This window comes from Sinohyriopsis cumingii, unplaced genomic scaffold, assembly GCF_028554795.1.
Source record: "Sinohyriopsis cumingii isolate HCF-2022 unplaced genomic scaffold, ASM2855479v2 utg000741l, whole genome shotgun sequence".
In the NCBI taxonomy this organism is placed as follows: domain Eukaryota; kingdom Metazoa; phylum Mollusca; class Bivalvia; order Unionida; family Unionidae; genus Sinohyriopsis; species Sinohyriopsis cumingii.
In genome coordinates, this window is record NW_028315927.1 from 1,573,533 (window position 1) to 1,593,131 (window position 19,599).

Sequence of the window (19,599 nt, forward strand, 5' to 3'; positions counted from 1 at the left end):
TAAATAATCCAACTCTGGAAGCATTGATGTGCCTTTAGTGGCCTGTGTCGTAGTGATGTGCCAACAGGCTTCTGTTGAATCACAATAATACAGTCCAAGAATGTGTCCTTAATTGAGTTTTATAATGAATACAACTCTTATTTCCAAGAATGTTCCTTTTTATCACTTTGTATTTCCAGAGAAAAATCACTTGAATTAAACAAATTAAATAACAAAAATTCCAGCCCAAATAAGATAGTGGACACAACAATTATATGACTAAGATATTAATTACGAATAAATATTTTTTCTAGTAGAAAGATTATGTAGTTATCAATCTGACCTAAGTTCTCAATGAGAATTTTCTGATACAAAAATTATGTAATGGAAGGTCCCTGATTCTTACAAGATATAATCTTAGTTGTAATTGGAAGACTATGACAAATTATAACATAACATGTACTAAACAACAGGCTGATGCGGCATTTCTTGCGGAATTTGCAAAGTTCAAGACTCAGCTTGAGATAAGCATGGTGTATACGAAACCAAAATCAATTATTCAGGTCAGGTAGAAAATGAAATTGAATTTGGACAAGGTCAAGAATACAATTATGCATAGCATATAATGAAAATGAAATAATAAGAAGCCTAACAAACAAACAGTGCAAATTAAATATCAATGGCAGTATAAGGTGGTGTGTTGGATAGCATAAGACTGGCTATTTGTGTGTTGGACAATAGATGTGGGGTACTGGTCATTATACACGGAGTGTTCATGGTACAATAAGGTTGTTGGCTAGTGTATGAATGGGTGTTTGTCACTACACACGAAGTATTGATATGGGTTTTGGATAGTAGGTAAAGGAATGTTGGTCACTACACCCATCATGTTTGAAACTATAGGTAAGATATAGATCACTGCAGACTCCATATAGAAATAATGTTGGCATATAGTAACCCCAAAGATGTTAACATTGCATTTTTCATAGGGTGCTTTTAGAGCTTCTAAATATTAGGCGCTATACAAAGTCCTCATTATTATTATTATTATTATTATTATTATTATTATTATTATTATTATTATTATTATTTATTATTATTATTATTATACAACTAAACTTTTCTTGTGTATGAGAATATGTATATTTCATCCATATTGTTTTATATGCTACCCTCTCTTGTATGAAAGTATGTTTGTATCTTTGCAAAGATAATTCATTATACAAACTTCGATCCGTTTAGGATTATAGTTATGTGTGTTTGAATTCTTTCTTTAAAGAAAACCATTACTATTCCCGTAGAGGTTATAAATAGTACATCATGCAAACGGACTGGCAGACTCGCCAACTTCTCAATACATTTCCCCGTAGAAGGCTATAATGCATCCCACCCCACTAGATGTCAAGCCTATTATTAACATATGATTTCCGGTGGAGAGCTATAACTAATTCAATGAATGTTGGTCAACCACATCTAGCAATGCTACCATTTAACCTGAATGTTAAATATATGGACATTTATTGTGTTTGCGCTTTTGTATGTGTGCTCGTGTGCGTGGGTGTCCTAGTGTGTGTTTTAATGTGGATGTGTGTTAGTGTATGTGTGTGTGTGAAAAATATATGCAAAACTATGCATTTTCAGAGAAACAAGAATTGACATAAATATTTAATGTTGGCAACACCGATATCTAACTCAAATGATCCTGTTTTGGAAACCATATGAAAATGAGAGTCTGCGCTATCCAGACATGTACATTTTTCTATCCTGACTTAACCTGAAAGTAAACAAATAAATAAAGGGAAAGGTAAAAATCATGAATATATCATTTAAGACAATTCGTTGAATGAAACTTCGATAAGCCAAGTAGCTTTTTTAATTTAAGTTTTAGTTTGCGAACGAAATAATTGTTTCAAAATCATTTTATAATAAAATATATTTTCAACTGATTCTTTCAAAAATGTAAACAGTTGTTCCTAATTTTACTATATTAGTTGGCTTTTGTTTCTAAATATACTATAAACAGACGCAGATTTGTAATTTACTAATTTAGAATTTATTTTACCAAGAAACTCTTAGATATCGCATATTTTTCAAAAATGTACATACCAACAATCGGCGGTGGCGAGTTTGCTCCCCACAGGCCACTTTGTTCGGTGGTGTGTTGGACATGGAGACTGCTTCCAATACTTGTATGCCCATCCAAAACTGAATGAGAATCATATAGAACAACTAAGCAGCTTAAATGATTCATATCAGTTTCTATAATCAATATCAAATGTTGAGGATTGTTTTAGTCGTTCACTTGATCCATACTCTGTCAATAATGCAGACTCCTCTACCAATGTAACCGTCATGGTGATAGTTTGTACTGATTGAAACTTAAGGATTTATATCTGTGTGAGAGCGAGAAAATTGGATTTTGAACGTAGCTTTAACAATTGTTCAGTCATACCACTACAATGTCTATTGCGTTGCCGTTTATAGTGATATCTAGCACTAGGGCATCATGCCACAGACATGAAACCTCATGTCCCACCCAGTTCCTTTCTCCTGACACCAGTCCGACCAGTACTAACACTAATCTCTTAATGCTGAGCGCCAAATGAGTCAGCTGTTAGTACCATTTTTTTACGTATTTGGTATGACTCGTCCGGGAAAAGAACCCAAGACCACCCGCAAATGTATCGATCTGCATTAGCTCACAGGTCGTTAGATTAATAATTAGCTTTAAAAATAAATGTATTTCCTGCGGCAACTCACAGACAGAAATTGGTTAATACGACACACCTATTGGTAAATATGACACATCTATAGGTTAATACGAAATTTATCAACGATGATTTCTCGATTATAACCTCTAAAATTGAACAATACTCGTCAAAGAACAACCAGATTTTGTCGTGTTTATTATTAATATTTGGTTACAAATACTCGCGAATTTGAAAACGTACAAGACAAATGCAATATAACAATCATTAACTTCCGTTTTGGCTAATATGTGCAATATAATTCTTTTTCTTTTTTTTTTTTTCGTCAGAACGAAAAATGTTTTCCTCTATACATGGGTTTCAAACTCACCATTCATTTTAAAGACATTATAAGTTTATCCGAACAAATCAAAACCAAATATATTTACCAACCTTATTCATATTTTCTCCGTACACATGGCACGACTCAGGAATAGGTCCTGTCCTAATTGCCGGTAGCTTCGATACTTTAGACATACTGGTATCAATATTTAATTTGCATTGTTTGTCACTTAGCATTTTTTAGTTTTTTCTCATTATATGCTATTGTAATGTAGCATTGTATGTTGGACGTAACCTTTTCCAGAATCAAGTTTGTTTTCTACTTAAACTGAATTATTTACTTTTTTCTGTAAACAACTAAAACATAACGAAAAATTCTCTACGTGTATGGGTTTAATATCAGAATTAGTATTAACAGAAGGAAATCTGTTCATTTGGATCTTGATCTAGGTTATTGGAATATCCCTACAGTTTATTCAGTGTACCCAACATAGTCTATGTTATTTATCATACTTTTATTAACATATTTTCTAATTATAACTAACATTTTACTTTGTAAAATTTAAGACGTTTCCTAGTGATTATTTTCCATTAGATAACAGTTTTGTTTAGAAGGTGCTAATTGCATCCTCACGTCAAGTAGATGACTGTATAATACTGTAAGTGGAAAAATTATTCATTCGCGATTTAAGAGCAAGCAGAGTCAATTTTGCATTATTGTTGTGCCCAGAACTTCATTTGGGCTGGAACTTATCTTTTCAAATTATTTAATTGAGTCATTTGTTTCCCTAGAAATACAGCGCATTCATAAAATATGATTCTTGGAGAGAGATATTCACTGGGATTTATAGTGAATTCAAACCTGGAATTATATTACTTTGTTTGAACAAAATACTGTTGCAAAAAGTATACTATACTGACCGCCAAAGGTATATCAACAGCTTAAGCGTTGTATTTAATTTGGAGTGCGAGCGCAAAGCACATACTGAAAATATCCATAAAATTAAAACCTTTCACGATGCTCCAGTAACCTGTTTCGCCCACTCTACACTTAATACATCAAAAGGCGTCATTCGTTGCCGTGACTTAGCTGGAGTCAGCGACAAAGAAATCGTCGAGCGAGGGGATGAAAAATGAAACTGTCAATGCAATCCGCAGAATTCGTATCAAACGAAACAACAATCTGCAGGACACCAACACCATTATACTCACCTTCAACAAGCCAACAGTACAAGCTAGAATATCCCTCCCCGGCCCGTCTTTCTCAATTATAGTGAAAAGCAACCGAAAAGCAACGAAAGATGCATCAACCCAAACAAACCCACCTGAATCCCCTTCCGGCTGGAACATTCCGCATTACAAACCCCCCAAAAACTCAATATCTACTCTACCAATATTCAAGAACAGTCCACCAACAAGATCACCAAACAGTAGAAAAAGGCTGAAACAAATGGGCAGCAAAAGGTATTTGATGACCCCATAAAGTTGCACAATAGGTTTGGAGACTTTGAGGATATGGATGCAGAAAAAACTCCTCCATGTTCTCAAGGTGGCTACAGACCTAACAACAAAAAATACAACCCTGTACCTCCTCCAGATAAATAACCAAACAGATTGTCTCCGCAAAAGGTCTCAGCTAACTCCAGAATCTTCAATATAAACTTGTAATGAAGAACACCATCATACAATGGAACTGTAGAGGACTTAAACCCAACTACCATGATATTCTTCTGATTTTAAACGAACATGATCTTGCAGTAATATGCCTTCAGGAAACGTTTTTGAAAGATACGGAAAAAATCACACTTAAAAAGTACTCCCTGTTTAATACCTACTCTCAAAATGTTGACAGGGCCTCAGGAGGAGTCTCTGTTATTGTGAACAACAGAGCCCCTCATAGTGTCATCCATTTAAACACAAATTTACAAGCCATTGCTGTAAACGTCACTCCACATCGAGTGATTACATTTTGTTATATTAACATACCACCAAACACCAACCTAGTACCAAACATTTTACGGGGATCAAATCACATAAGTGACAGAGGCCACTAAAATAGAGGCCTTCATTTCTAGACACGAGTTGCGTCTATATAACACCAAATCACCGACATATGTACACCCAGGAACGGGTACATACACATGTATCGATTTGACAATATGTTCTTCTTTGCTGCTTTTGGGCTATGAATGGAAGGTCGTTGATGATCTTCACAGCAGTGATCACTTTCCAATATTCCTTGAAAATATTAACTCTACAATTGATGACGTAATTCCACAATGGAATATGAAGAAGGCCGACTGGGCTAAGTTTGAAACTCTGTAAAACTAGGCTGAATGAGGATACAGTTTTCAATGTTAATGACCCTATTCAACATTTTACATATATTTTAACCGAGATTGCAGAAGAATATATCACCAAGTCCTCACCAAATTGTAAAAGAACCCCAAAACCTTGCTTTACAAAGAAATGTAAGGAAGCCATTAGACAACGCCGAGAAGCATTGAAAAAATGTAACCATCGTCCGACGCCCCAAAACTTGAAGTAAATATCGTATTCTCCGGGGCAAAGCTCGCCACACAATCAAAAGAAAGTAAACGAGCATCATGGAAGGATTGTTTCTACTTTATATTGTCGTTCCTCCGTTAAGAAAGTTTATCACACGATCCGCAAAATAAAAGGAAAGAGAAAACACAATTCTCTCTGACATCTGAAACTGAACAATAACAATGTTAGTTCAAAACGTGACATAGTAAATGTTCTTGCTGCCACATTCTCCAAAATTCCTCATCATCTAATTATTCAGAAGCCTTCCAAAAATTGAAAACTCAGAAAGAAAAATCACGTTTAAAATTCACATCCAACAACTCGGAAAGTTATAACCAACTGTTCTCACTATTAGAGCTTATGGAGGCTTTTGACAAGGCCCATAATACGTCCGCTGGGCCTGACGAAATACATTACCAGTTTTTAAAACATCTTACAGGACCATTATTAACATCTCTTTTGAAACTCTTCAATGATTTATAGATTATTGGTAATCTACCCTTACTAAAGAACCAACTGATTTTAAAATACCGTATACTGATTTTAAACCTAGTGTCAAAACGTCCTTTCGTCAGAAGTGGCACGTATCATTGAATGATGCAGTGAATAACAAACTTCATGCAATCAAGCCAATTCTAGGAGAATGGACTCCTTCCTACACAATCATGCGTAGGGAGGAGGTAGTCATTGCAAGAATCCGAATTGGTCATACTTACATCACCCACTCCCACATGCTAAAAGGTGAAGACCCACCAGAGTCCATTTTTTGCAATGAACCATTCACTGTTAAGCACTTTATGATAGAGTGTTTTGACCTGCAACCTACGCGCGATCAGTATTACAATGTGCATGACATGAAGGAACTTTCTGATACAATAAACGTAAGTAAATATTTATTCTAAACTTTAACGTTGGGAAGTTTTAAGTAATGTATAAACCGTCCTTTCCATTCAACACCTTTTCATCTGTTATCATTAAGATACACCGTTTACATTCCCCGTTGATCGGGAAGCTTTATTTATTTCCTTTTCCATCTTGTCCTGTTACATTCAACTCTTTGGTTGTATATCGCTGGTCGATACGAAACCTTTTATCACTTTTAAATAACCCTACATATGAACCTTTGTTTGGCGCTAAATAGCCAAATCGTGCTGATGTGCCGTAAAAATATAAACAATCAATCAATCAATCCATAGAAATACAGAGCATTCATTAAATATAATTCTTCACTGGGATTTATAGTGAATTCAAACCTGGAATTATATTACTTTGTTTGAACAAAATAATGTTGCTAAAAGAATACGATACTGACTGCCAAAGGTATATTAACAGCTTCAGCGTTGTATTTAATTTGGATTTCTACTAAAGTTTATTCATAAATATGAAAAATGGGGACTTGTGTCTGTTATTATATGATTATTTTGGGATGAAATTCGCAATCCCGTAAGGTCTATTTTTAATATCATTTTCACTTTGTCTCTATGGAAATAATTGTTTTTCGGAATTTTACAAACCTTGCTGCTTTTCATTCTATCCTGATACTTATTTTAAGAGCTTCCACTCGAAACAGAAAAGTAGGGGATCGTCCCGAAAACGAATATCCCTACAATATTTCATGAAACATTTTTTTAAAATTAAAAACCATATTGTTTTAGAATTTCCTGTGTCCCAGATATTATTTCGCATTTTATAATTTGTTGGTGAAACCAACAAGCTTTTACGGTCTCTATAAACTGAAGATCTTACTTTAAATCCTGCCCAGAAACATTTACATTGCCAATTAATGTGATCTTTCTGAGGCAAAGGCTTCTTTAACAAAGCGAGAAATAAAAACTTTTTTGGTCCAGTATTTGGTCGAAAAGTATATTTTGGATAAAAATACTTTGGATTTGATAGGTAATTCCATATTTGTCTCTAAGTTGCAAATTATCAAATTGAAATTAAAATACAAGAATGAAATAGAGTTAAGAAAGCGTGAGCTTCACTAAAGACAAACGCAATTAGATAACCAGGACAGGGAGAGGTAATTGCAGTTGCTGAAAGAGGAGAGAGAAACAAAAGCAGTTACAGAAAGAAGAAAAATAAATATAATTAGACAAACGAAGAGAGAAAAAATACAAAGACAAAGAGAAATGGAAGAAAGGGAATTCTAATTAAGGTTAAAAGAATCTGAGCAGACAAGTATAATGCACTCCGCCACTTTACACACAAATTCAGGTTTGATTGTATCATAAATATCAAGTTAGTACCCCCGTTTCAGAAGTCAATATTTTCAGGAGCTTCTCAGAATATTTTATTACTAGGTACTTTGCCATTTTCTGATAGGTCTTCTTCCAATGAAAGTTTTCTTATTTGGAGAGTATAGTGCGGCTTTGTTAATGTTACTCTTCAATGTGTACATCTGTCATTAGAAAGTCTCCGAACCAGTGACAGTAGGAATACTATGCCTTTACCCATCCAGGGTATTCATTTTTACTAAGCAATGATCTAGATGGAGATACGGTTGTGGTTCATCACTTTGTAACTTACAAATCTTTTTTGAATCAGAAAGTCAACCCTGTTAAAATAGGAAACCCCTGATTTATACCCAACTTGTGCAGTTAGTAAAGCTATGACAAGAAAGCCCTTGAAAATGATATTGCTCAGACAATCATTTCTTTAGTTCACATCTGTGTTGGTCAGGCGTTTCACGGGGTCACTTTTGCTCTTCCTTTGGATCAATCAGAAGGTATTGATCACAGTGTTCCTTTTTTAAGTACTATTTATCTTTATTCCATTCAGAGTGTCAAAACACAATTACTTGTCTAAAGAAAATACGATCCTGAGATCTTCTGTTTGCTGCAGAGGGCAGTAATGAACCTGTATCAACACAAGTACCTGTTGGCTATTATCTTAAAATTGGGTCCTTGTCAGAAAATGGAGACCATCTTAAGTACCTGCTGGTGACAGGTGGTCGGTGAACTATCAAACTGCGTTCCAAAATCATAGAGACAGAGAATTCTTAGTAGTGTAGATCTTCTCATACTTGTCAAATGGTTAGAAAATCCAATCAGATGATACCTAAGTCTCATCTATAACCTATTTCTGCATTTGACGAAGCAGTTAGCAGAATAATGATAGACTTTAACGCTCCATTACCTACGACCTGGTCAAGCATCCAATACTTGTTGACCATAATGTGCGAATCCAACAAGGTAAATTTCAAGAACATTAACACTAAAACAATAGTAATGGTTTTTATAAAGTTTTATTTTGCACCATTTGGACTGCCCAAATCTGTTCAATCTGATCAAGGGTACGATTTTGTGTCTCGAATTTTCCAGCAGGTTAGGCATGAAAATGACATCCAGCGATTTAAATCAAAATGTGAAAATAACGAACAACAGAATCACAATGGAACATTTCATACCGTTGATTGGGTTCTGTCTCTTTTGCGTATTCATTACAAAATTCTTCACCTTAGGTATTATGATTTTTACGAAGTCAGGAAGCAAATGAGTGAGTTAAATAACAATAATAGTAGTCCTGGGATGTAAATACATTAACGTAATAACGGTATGTTGATATAGATAGCCCATTTAATCATGCGATCAAGCAAGTTGTATCTGTCCCACACTTAATGGATTTAAACAATAAAATGCAGTTGGACTGTAACGCGTTCGGAGTAACCAATCTTGGCTTTCAGAAATTATGAACAATATGGACCAGAAACGTTAACATCTGCAGCAACAACAAAACAAAAAAACTAAAACAGCTGTTACTTGAATATAATCACATGTTTCCAGATGTTTCTAAATGAAAAAATACATTCTACCATGACGCTGAAATCCTAGATTCGCAACCTGTGAAACAACATCCGCAGAGGATGAACCCTCTCAAACAGGAATGTTCGTAAAAAGAATGTCAGTATTTGCTGGAGAATCATTTAATTGAAACGAGTAAACGTGACCGGAGTTCACTATATATACATCTATATATACATGTACCGAAACCAGACAATACTTTCCACATGTGTGAGGACTATGGAAAGGTGAAAGGATCCCTCTGATAAATTCTATTGACAGACAGGATAAAGGTATTTTCGGCATTCGTAACTTCTGATGAATATTATCAATAAAAGGTACTGGGATGAAAGGTTATTCTTGTACATTTCAATGTTTAATGAACTTGGTTACATCTGGTCTATAGAATTGTGATGCTTACATCGATGATGTCATGATCTACACGGACATCGATGACGATCAATAAAAACAATTCGGTAATTTTTTGATAGGCTCACAGATGCAAATTTGACAATTAATTTATACCAAAGTGAGTTTTGTCGTAATTGTATTACATTTTTATGACATATTCCTGGGCATTGGGCACGTTATACCTATAGATACTAATGCCAAGGCTATCTCTGAATTCACTGTGCCTATCAGCAAAAAGCAACTGATGCGATTTTTGGGTATGTATGGATACTATACGAAAGTTTGTTGCAAGTTTTCCATAATTACTGAACCCTTGACAAATGTATTTAGTTTCATAGCTCCGAAAAATGTCAGTAGACTTTTGCTAAGTTAAAGGCCATATTAAAGAGTGCACCAGTTCATTCAGCTGCAAAACTTAGTCAATCATTTAAACTGTCTGTTGATACAAGTGATGTTCGGGTTCGTGCAGAATTGATTCAAGAAGAAAGGAATGGTGTGGATCATCCAGTGTGTTATTTTTCAAAGAATTTAAATAAGCACCAGATAAATGACTCCACATTCGAGAAGGAATGTTTGGTTTTGATGTTGGCATTTCAACACTTTGAAATCCATATTAGTTCAGCTTCTTCTCCGAGTATTGATTTCAGTGATCACAACCCCCTTACTTTTATTGGCAAGATGAAAACAAAATCAAGGATTATACGGGTCAAACTTACTATTGCAGGAATACATTATTGACATCGAGCACATTAAGGAAAAGAAAATTTAATAGCAGGTGCACTTTCACAGGTCTTGTAATGTTATACTGCTTCAGGTATAATTTGTGTCGTTCAGAATATTTCATCTTATCTTTGATCACATGTATATTTGAATAATAGTAAACAGAATGCTTTATTTGTATAGATTTTTCTTTCTCGCTATGAGGGGAAGTGTTATATATATTTTATTTGCATTGTTTGTTAGTTGTTGTTTTTTTAAATTTGGAGTTCCACTTAAGTTTATTCAGAACCTTAAACATTAAGATTTGTGCCTGTAATTCTAGGATTATTTTCGGACTTAATTCGAAATACCGTAAATTGTTTTGTTTTACATTTTTACTTTAACTTTCAGGAAAAAAGTATTTGTTGAAATTTACAAAGCTTGTTGCTTTTTACTCCCTTATGTTACTTACTTTAAGAGCATAGACTCGTAACAATAGAGATATACAGGCTGTGCGCGAAATAGTGCTAAAATATATTTGAAATCAATTTTATATTTGGAAATGACCAATATTGACAATTCTTTACCTACAAACGTATGGACCGAACTGTACACTGGGTATATCCTTACACATTAGGGCCAGAATTTAAGAACTATTCAGATTCCCACGATATAACGATATGCATGCAAGCATTTCCTGGAAATCAAATGACCAATTTATTCTTCGAGTTCAGAATACTTAAAAAATTATTTTAATATTTATTTGTCATAACAGACAAATGTATATCTTACAATAGCTCACGGATACGTTTTAACTCCTCGAGTACTTAGCTCGAAATAACTAAACCAGATCTTTTAGTTGACAAGCCGTATCTATATATTTGAAAACGTTTAACACGGGTTCTGGATTAAAGTTTTACAATAATCGAATTAATATTACTGCCATATGCACTAACGTGTCACCTTCGTATGCCAATATTTTCATGACAAGACTAACTTCATGCTAACTTTACACATTGAATCCGCAAACCTACAACAGATCTCACGCAAGCACTGGTACCATATTGAATCGTCTGAACGTCTCATAGGTATATTTCAGGAAGTTCCTATGGTTGCGTACCGTAGACTTAAAGATATGAAGGACCATCCGGTATGTGCCAAACTATATTCAAACAAGACCAAAGATTCAGGCACGATTCATTGCAAAATGTATGTCCTGATATGCAAGAGCTGTGCAATTCAATAAAAGCTACATTCGCAACAAAATCAAAGCGAACGTCGAAAACCACAACAACTTGGATGGAAATACAATCGAGTGGCTTGTGATTTTACTGATTCAATCAAATCTAGGGGAACCGACGTAAGTAACGATACTGGACACTATTAATGAAAACTCAAGGGGAAATAGGCATAAATAAAAATTCTATAACCTTCCCGTCACATCCTTGACAAAATTAAAGCCAGTCATTATTTTTTGCAACTGACGCAAAATGTGCGCAAATAACAACCCAATAAATCCGACATTTTATTATGGCATTGTCTTTAGTAGTAGTAGTAGTAGAAGTACTAGTAGTAGTATACGCCTGTAAAACAACATCCTTATAGGATGGATCCTCTCTGATATTTAAAGAAAGAAATTTAGTATTTCATGGAGAATGACTTCATCAAACCAAGTAAAATTTGAGTTCGCTTTGTATTCTAGTGCCCATAAGACTTTTCTCATCACAAAAAAGTAAACAGTGTCATCAATAAAGATCTGTTTTAAATTCATAGGATCGATGACTCCAATGACATGATTGAAAAAGCCAAATAATAAGTCATCAAGTTTGACTTTTTGAAGGGATTCTGGCAATTCCCACTTAAGATGGGAGCCACGAAAAAGTTAACATTTGTGATACCAAATGTAATTTACCAATTCATGTCATGCCATTTGGAATGAAGGGTTCCCCAAGTTCTTACCGAAGTTTGATGAATATGGTAATATCCGATATAACTAATAGTAACGCTCACAACGATCACGTCATCATGTACAACGACCCCTGGAAGGACCACATGAAAACAATCCTTTTTAGGGCATGGGGTGGGACATGGTCAATAAAAACCTATAAAAGTTAAAGATAAGGTTAAGACTGTTTCTTAGTTCCTGTGCCACTCAGTAAGAGCAACTGCTGCGGATTTTCCAAGGTGCTTTTTTCAAAGAAATTGAATAAGCACCAGAGGATGTATTCCAGTATAGAGAAAGAGTGTTTGGTTTTGATGATGACTTCGGAACAGTTTCAGGTATAAGTTGGTGGCCTTCTCTATTTTCGTCAGTGATCACAACACCCTCAGTTTCAGTAATAAAATGAAGTACAAGACTCAGAGATTGTTACGATGGAATTCGATGTTACAATCATGAAACATTGATATCTGGCACATCAAGGCAAAAGATAATTTGATTGCGGATGCACTTTCACGTACATAAAATTATAGTAATGCATTGGTTTGTATATATTATTGTACCATTCCTTTTTTGTACTACTTACCTGTTGCATCAATCTTTAGTTTCCTTAAGAAACAAGGTATTACGAATATCTGTAATATATATTAATTTAAATTATAGTTTCATTTAAGTCATTTGGGTTATGACCTTTGTAGCTTGATTCATTAATGCATTGGCTGACGTTTGCTATATTGACAATACATGTACGATAAGTCTAGAGGCTAATTCCTAAATAAAGGCCGATCCCTAAGGTCAATTCAAGTCAAATACGCCATAGTTTAGTTTGAGTGTAGGTCACGAAAACACCACGTGAAACTAGGAGTGCATTTGACATGTGGAGTTATCATGCACGCCTTAGTTCTTTATTGGATCAAAACTTTGTGAAGTTCAGAACATAATTGTTAAATTATTTTAAAATCTAATACTTTAAATGTTCGAAAATATATTTAGTGCTTCAGGTTTTGTGATTTGGTGCTCAACTGGAGACTATATTAGAGAATTAACTTACTATATTGTGACGGGTCAGTGATATATAGCTTTTGTAAGATTCGTGAGAGAAAATCGTTATTTATCATTGTTCGTCTACAAGCAGAATGTAAACTTTGAATCAAGCCAGTCGTAGAAAGAGAACAGTAATCTCATTCATGCTGAAGATGTGATTGAGATTGATAAAACATACCGGTGTCGCAGAGCTTTCCTCTCCAGCCTATGTCGCATTTGCAATGGTAGTGTGGGCCAGGCAAATCAATACACTGTCCATGTTGGCAAAGATTTGGGACACAGTCAGGCTTCTCTTAATATGTAATATACATTGTAAACAACGATACAAAACGAAAATGAAACAATATTTAAACGATATAACTATATATTCTCTATTTCAACAGTATGCTTACTTCTGTCTTCGTTTAGCTGTGTAAATTATTTTACCTTTTTTATATCTACAACAGTTTCAGAGTACAATTAATAAAATATGGAATTTTCTCCAATCAGAAAGGTGCAGCAAGAGCATTACAATTATTTTTCTAGAACCAGTAATTCTAGCGGTAATACGATGAAATTACCATCCTCATAGACGACTGAACGTATACCAAATGTACGAGTACTAACGGAGTGTAAAACAATATTACGGACGCTGGACAATGTGTAATGAGGTTAAAAATACAAATGAGATACATCTTGTCAATCAACAATGGCTCAACGTAAAATCTACTGTTTTAAATGGTAACTTGAGTTGCTTATGCTAACATGTATCAAACTGTATATATAAGTAGGTAATTATACCCATCTCGCAGAATTGTCCATAATAGTGATCACTTGCACACTGGCAACGAAACTTGCTTAGATCATCAGCACTTCTTACACACGCACCACTGACGCATGGTCTTCGAAGACATGGATCTGATTATTGTAGAAATTAGAAACAAGAATATTTCAAAAACAAACGCATGTATTATAAATGTAGAACACTGTTTCAGTTAGGAGCTCGTTTAAAGAAACCGATTAAGTGTCCGTTTCTTTGACACACTGCAAGAAAAATGAATAATTCGATGTGAAGTTTAGATACGTTGAGTGCTGGATGGTTCGGTATTATAGAGGGAAAGTTGACAGGCGATTCAAGATATTACCAATTACCATCAATCTACCATCACCACCTACCATCATGGAATCAAATTATAAATTATATTTGGAAAATAATATGTATGACTGAGATATATTATGATACTATAATCGATCCATATCAGTTGGTACCCTAAATGATGTTGGTCCATTCTATTCTATACCCTAAATGAAGTGGGTCCATAATATTATGTACTCTAAATGAACTAGGTCCATACACTTCCGTACCCGTACTCTCAATGGAGTGGATCTATGTTACCCAGTACTCCAAATGAAGTGGGTCCATACTCTCCCGTACTCTAAATGAAGTGGGTCCTTGCTACTCAGTACTCTAAATGAAGTGGGTCCATAATAATCGCTAGTTTAAGGATGTAGTTTATACTATTCTGTACTCTAAATAAAGTGGGTGTATAATATTCTGCACTCTAAATGAAGTGGGTCTATATTATTCGGTATTCTAAATGAAGTGGGCCCGCAATAATCGCTAGTTTAAGGATGTAGTTTATACTATTCTGTACTCTAAATAAAATGGGTGTATAATATTCTGTACTCTAAATGAAGTGGGTCTATATTATTCGGCATTCTAAAAGAAGTGGGTCCGTAATAATCGCTAGTTAAAGCATGTAGTCTATACTCTTCTGTACTCTAAATAAAGTGGGTGTATACTATTCTGTACTCTAAATAAAGTGGGTGTATACTATACTCTACTCTAAAAGAAGTGGGTCCATAATAATCGCTAGTTTAAGGATGTAGTTTATACTATTCTGTACTCTAAATAAAGTGGGTGTATAATATTCTGTACTCTAAATGAAGTGGGTCTATATTATTCGGTATTCTAAATGAAGTGGGTCCGTAATAATCGCATGTAGTCTATACTCTTCTGTACTCTAAATAAAGTGGGTGTATAATATTCTGTACTCTAAATGAAGTGGGTCTATATTATTCGGTATTCTAAATGAAGTGGGCCCGCAATAATCGCTAGTTTAAGGATGTAGTTTATACTATTCTGTACTCTAAATAAAGTGGGTGTATAATATTCTGTACTCTAAATAAAGTGGGTGTATACTATACTCTACTCTAAAAGAAGTGGGTCCATAATAATCGCTAGTTTAAGGATGTAGTTTATACTATTCTGTACTCTAAATAAAGTGGGTGCATAATATTCTGTACTCTAAATGAAGTGGGTCTATATTATTCGGTATTCTAAATGAAGTGGGTCCGTAATAATCGCTAGTTAAAGCATGTAGTCTATACTCTTCTGTACTCTAAATAAAGTGGGTGTATACTATTCTGTACTCTAAATAAAGTGGGTGTATACTATACTCTACTCTAAAAGAAGTGGGTCCATAATAATCGCTAGTTTAAGGATGTAGTTTATACTATTCTGTACTCTAAATAAAGTGGGTGTATAATATTCTGTACTCTAAATGAAGTGGGTCTATATTATTCGGTATTCTAAATGAAGTGGGTCCGTAATAATCGCATGTAGTCTATACTCTTCTGTACTCTAAATAAAGTGGGTGTATAATATTCTGTACTCTAAATGAAGTGGGTCTATATTATTCGGTATTCTAAATGAAGTGGGCCCGCAATAATCGCTAGTTTAAGGATGTAGTTTATACTATTCTGTACTCTAAATAAAGTGGGTGTATAATATTCTGTACTCTAAATGAAGTGGGTCTATATTATTCGGCATTCTAAATGAAGTGGGTCCGTAATAATCGCTAGTTAAAGCATGTAGTCTATACTCTTCTGTACTCTAAATAAAGTAGGTGTATACTATTCTGTACTCTAAATAAAGTGGGTGTATACTATACTCTACTCTAAAAGAAGTGGGTCCATAATAATCGCTAGTTTAAGGATGTAGTTTATACTATTCTGTACTCTAAATAAAGTGGGTGCATAATATTCTGTACTCTAAATGAAGTGGGTCTATATTATTCGGTATTCTAAATGAAGTGGGTCCGTAATAATCGCTAGTTAAAGCATGTAGTCTATACTCTTCTGTACTCTAAATAAAGTGGGTGTATACTATTCTGTACTCTAAATAAAGTGGGTGCATACTATACTCTACTCTAAAAGAAGTGGGTCCATAATAATCGCTAGTTTAAGGATGTAGTTTATACTATTCTGTACTCTAAATAAAGTGGGTGTATAATATTCTGTACTCTAAATGAAGTGGGTCTATATTATTCGGTATTCTAAATGAAGTGGTTCCGTAATAATCGCATGTAGTCTATACTCTTCTGTACTCTAAATAAAGTGGGTGTATAATATTCTGTACTCTAAATGAAGTGGGTCTATATTATTCGGTATTCTAAAGGAAGTGGGCCCGCAATAATCGCTAGTTTAAGGATGTAGTTTATACTATTCTGTACTCTAAATAAAGTGGGTGTATAATATTCTGTACTCTAAATGAAGTGGGTCTATATTATTCGGCATTCTAAATGAAGTGGTCCGTAATAATCGCTAGTTAAAGCATGTAGTCTATACTCTTCTGTACTCTAAATAAAGTGGGTGTATACTATTCTGTACTCTAAATAAAGTGGGTGTATACTATACTGTACTCTAAATGAAGTGGGTCCATAATAATCGCTAGTTTAAGGATGTAGTTTATACTATTCTGTATTCTAAATAAAGTGGGTGTATAATATTCTGTACTCTAAATGAAGTGGGTCTATATTATTCGGTATTCTAAATGAAGTGAGTCCGTAATAATCGCTAGTTAAAGCATGTAGTCTATACTCTTCTGTACTCTAAATAAAGTGGGTGTATACTATTCTGTACTCTAAATAAAGTGGGTGTATAATATTCTGTACTCTAAATGAAGTGGGTCTATATTATTCGGTATTCTAAATGAAGTGAGTCCGTAATAATCGCTAGTTAAAGCATGTAGTCTATACTCTTCTGTACTCGAAATTAAGTGGGTCTATAATATTCTGTATTTTAAATGAAGTTGGTCCATACTATTCTGTGCTCTAAACGAAGTGCGTCGATACAATTATATACTCAAATATAGTAGGTCTATACTATACTGTACTCTAAATGAATGTGGCCCATATTTTTTGCTACTCTAGATGAAGTGGGTCCATACTATTACGTACTATAAATGAAGTGGGCCAATATTTGTTGGTACTCTAAATGAATCGGCTTCATACTAGTACGTACTCTAAATGCAGTGGGTCTGTACTATGCTGTAATCCAAATTAGGTGGGTCCATACTACTCCGTACTCTAAATGAAGTGGATCCATACTACTCCGCACTCCGTGAGAAAGCCTGCCAGTAGTTTCTCGTCAGTTGGTAGTTCTTTCCGGGGTTTTCCCGGGTTCTTCCTCACCCATTTATACTAGACGCCATGTATAGCCTATATTGTGCTGAAACAGTGTTAAACCCACAACGAAAACAACAACTACTGCTCCGTACTTTATATGTACTGGGTCTATATTAATCCATGCTCTAAATTTACTATTTCAGTACCATTCTGTACTCAAAAAGAGGTGAATCCATACTACTCCCTACTCTAAATGAAGCGGGTCCATACTACTCTGTATTCTAAACGAAGCGGGTCCTTACTAATCCGTACTCTAAATGAAGTGAGTCTATCTTATTCCGTACTCTAAAAGAAGTGGGTCCATGCGATTCTGTACTCTAAATAAAGTGAGTTATGCTATTCCGTACTCTAAAAGAAGTGGGTCCATGCGATTCTGTACTCTAAATAAAGTGAGTCTATGCTATTCCGTACTCTAAAAGAAGTGGGTCCATACGATTCTGTACTCTAAATGAAGTGGGTTCATGTAACTTTGTAGTCTGATGAAGTGGGTCCACACCATTCTGTACTCCATATGAAATGAGTCCATAACCTTTTGTACCCTAAATGAAATGGGTCCATAATATTCTGTGCTCTAAATAAAATGGGTTCATACTATTAAGTACTCTAATTAAAGTGGGTGCATACTGTTCTTTACTCTAAATGATGTGAGTCCGTACTCTAAATGAGTGGGTTCCATACTACTCCGTACTCTAAATGGGTGGGTTCTGTACTACTCCATACTCTAAATGTAGTGGGTTTATGCTATTCTCCACTCCAACCAAGTGTCCATTCCTTAGGTACACAAGAACTTACTCTGCACATTTGCATTGTTTCCTCTTTCAGTCTCAAAAATCTTCGTGAAAGTTATATTGAAGGCATAGTCTTTGTTGTGTGAATTAGCTTTGTATTTGATTTTAAGGTCTATTTTTTCAAAAACTGAAGTGTATGCCCAAGTTAATTTTATTTCTAATAGTTATACATGCAACAAAATTATCTATATGATCAAGTCTTCTTGGTATATGCGCTAAATATTTTGATGGTGATTTTGACACTGAAGGATGTGTATAACGTATATTTTAAACATCAGTACCTGGTGGGATTATTTGTACAGTGATGCACGTATCACCAACTCTCCTGAAAAAGATAAGGAGATTTATATCATGATCAATACTGTGTGTGTGTGTGTGTGTGTGTGTGTGTGTGTGTGTGTGTGTGTTATATTATAACTTTAGAAAACCTGAAGGGTATAATATATACTTTAATACATCTAGGAATGCTTCGAATGCAACATCAAGATTCTGGAAGAGCACGCAATAGTCGCGTTATTCCTTATGGATTTTGGTAGACATGGCAACATTATATTACATTGCAACCTAAAACACCAAGAATTCATATAACATACCATTGATATTGTAAATATATTTGAAACCGTCAGTAACGTTATTGTATATATTATGTAAAATCTTGAAATTGAGAGATTCAAGAGGTTAATAATATTTAAATCAAACTTCAGATGACTTTAAATCCGCCAAAGGTTAAATACTCTAACAATCTAAATAAAATGGATTAAAATGGATTATACTATTTAAAGATCTTATATATATATATATATATATATATATATATATATATATATATATATATATATATATATATATATATATATATATATATATATATATATATATATATATCTGCTAATCTGTTGTCAGGTGTTGGCAACAATGGCGTTATACTGTCCA

The 19,599-nt window shown here is 34.4% G+C and overlaps 1 protein-coding gene across 1 annotated transcript in view; it reads right to left on the reverse strand.

Moving 5' to 3' along the window:
- Positions 1-1,502: 1,502 nt before the first annotated feature.
- Positions 1,503-19,599, reverse strand: part of LOC149773256 (uncharacterized) — a 58,126-nt gene continuing 40,029 nt past the window's right edge. The window contains exons 13-17 of the mRNA XM_089946550.1: positions 18,948-18,991; positions 14,211-14,327; positions 13,609-13,722; positions 2,086-2,184; positions 1,503-1,753 (exon numbers count right to left, since the gene is read on the reverse strand). Of these exons, the coding sequence (XP_089802676.1) occupies positions 1,749-1,753; positions 2,086-2,184; positions 13,609-13,722; positions 14,211-14,327; positions 18,948-18,991 (379 nt within the window). The 3' untranslated portion in view covers positions 1,503-1,748. The remainder of the gene's footprint in view (positions 1,754-2,085; positions 2,185-13,608; positions 13,723-14,210; positions 14,328-18,947; positions 18,992-19,599) is intronic.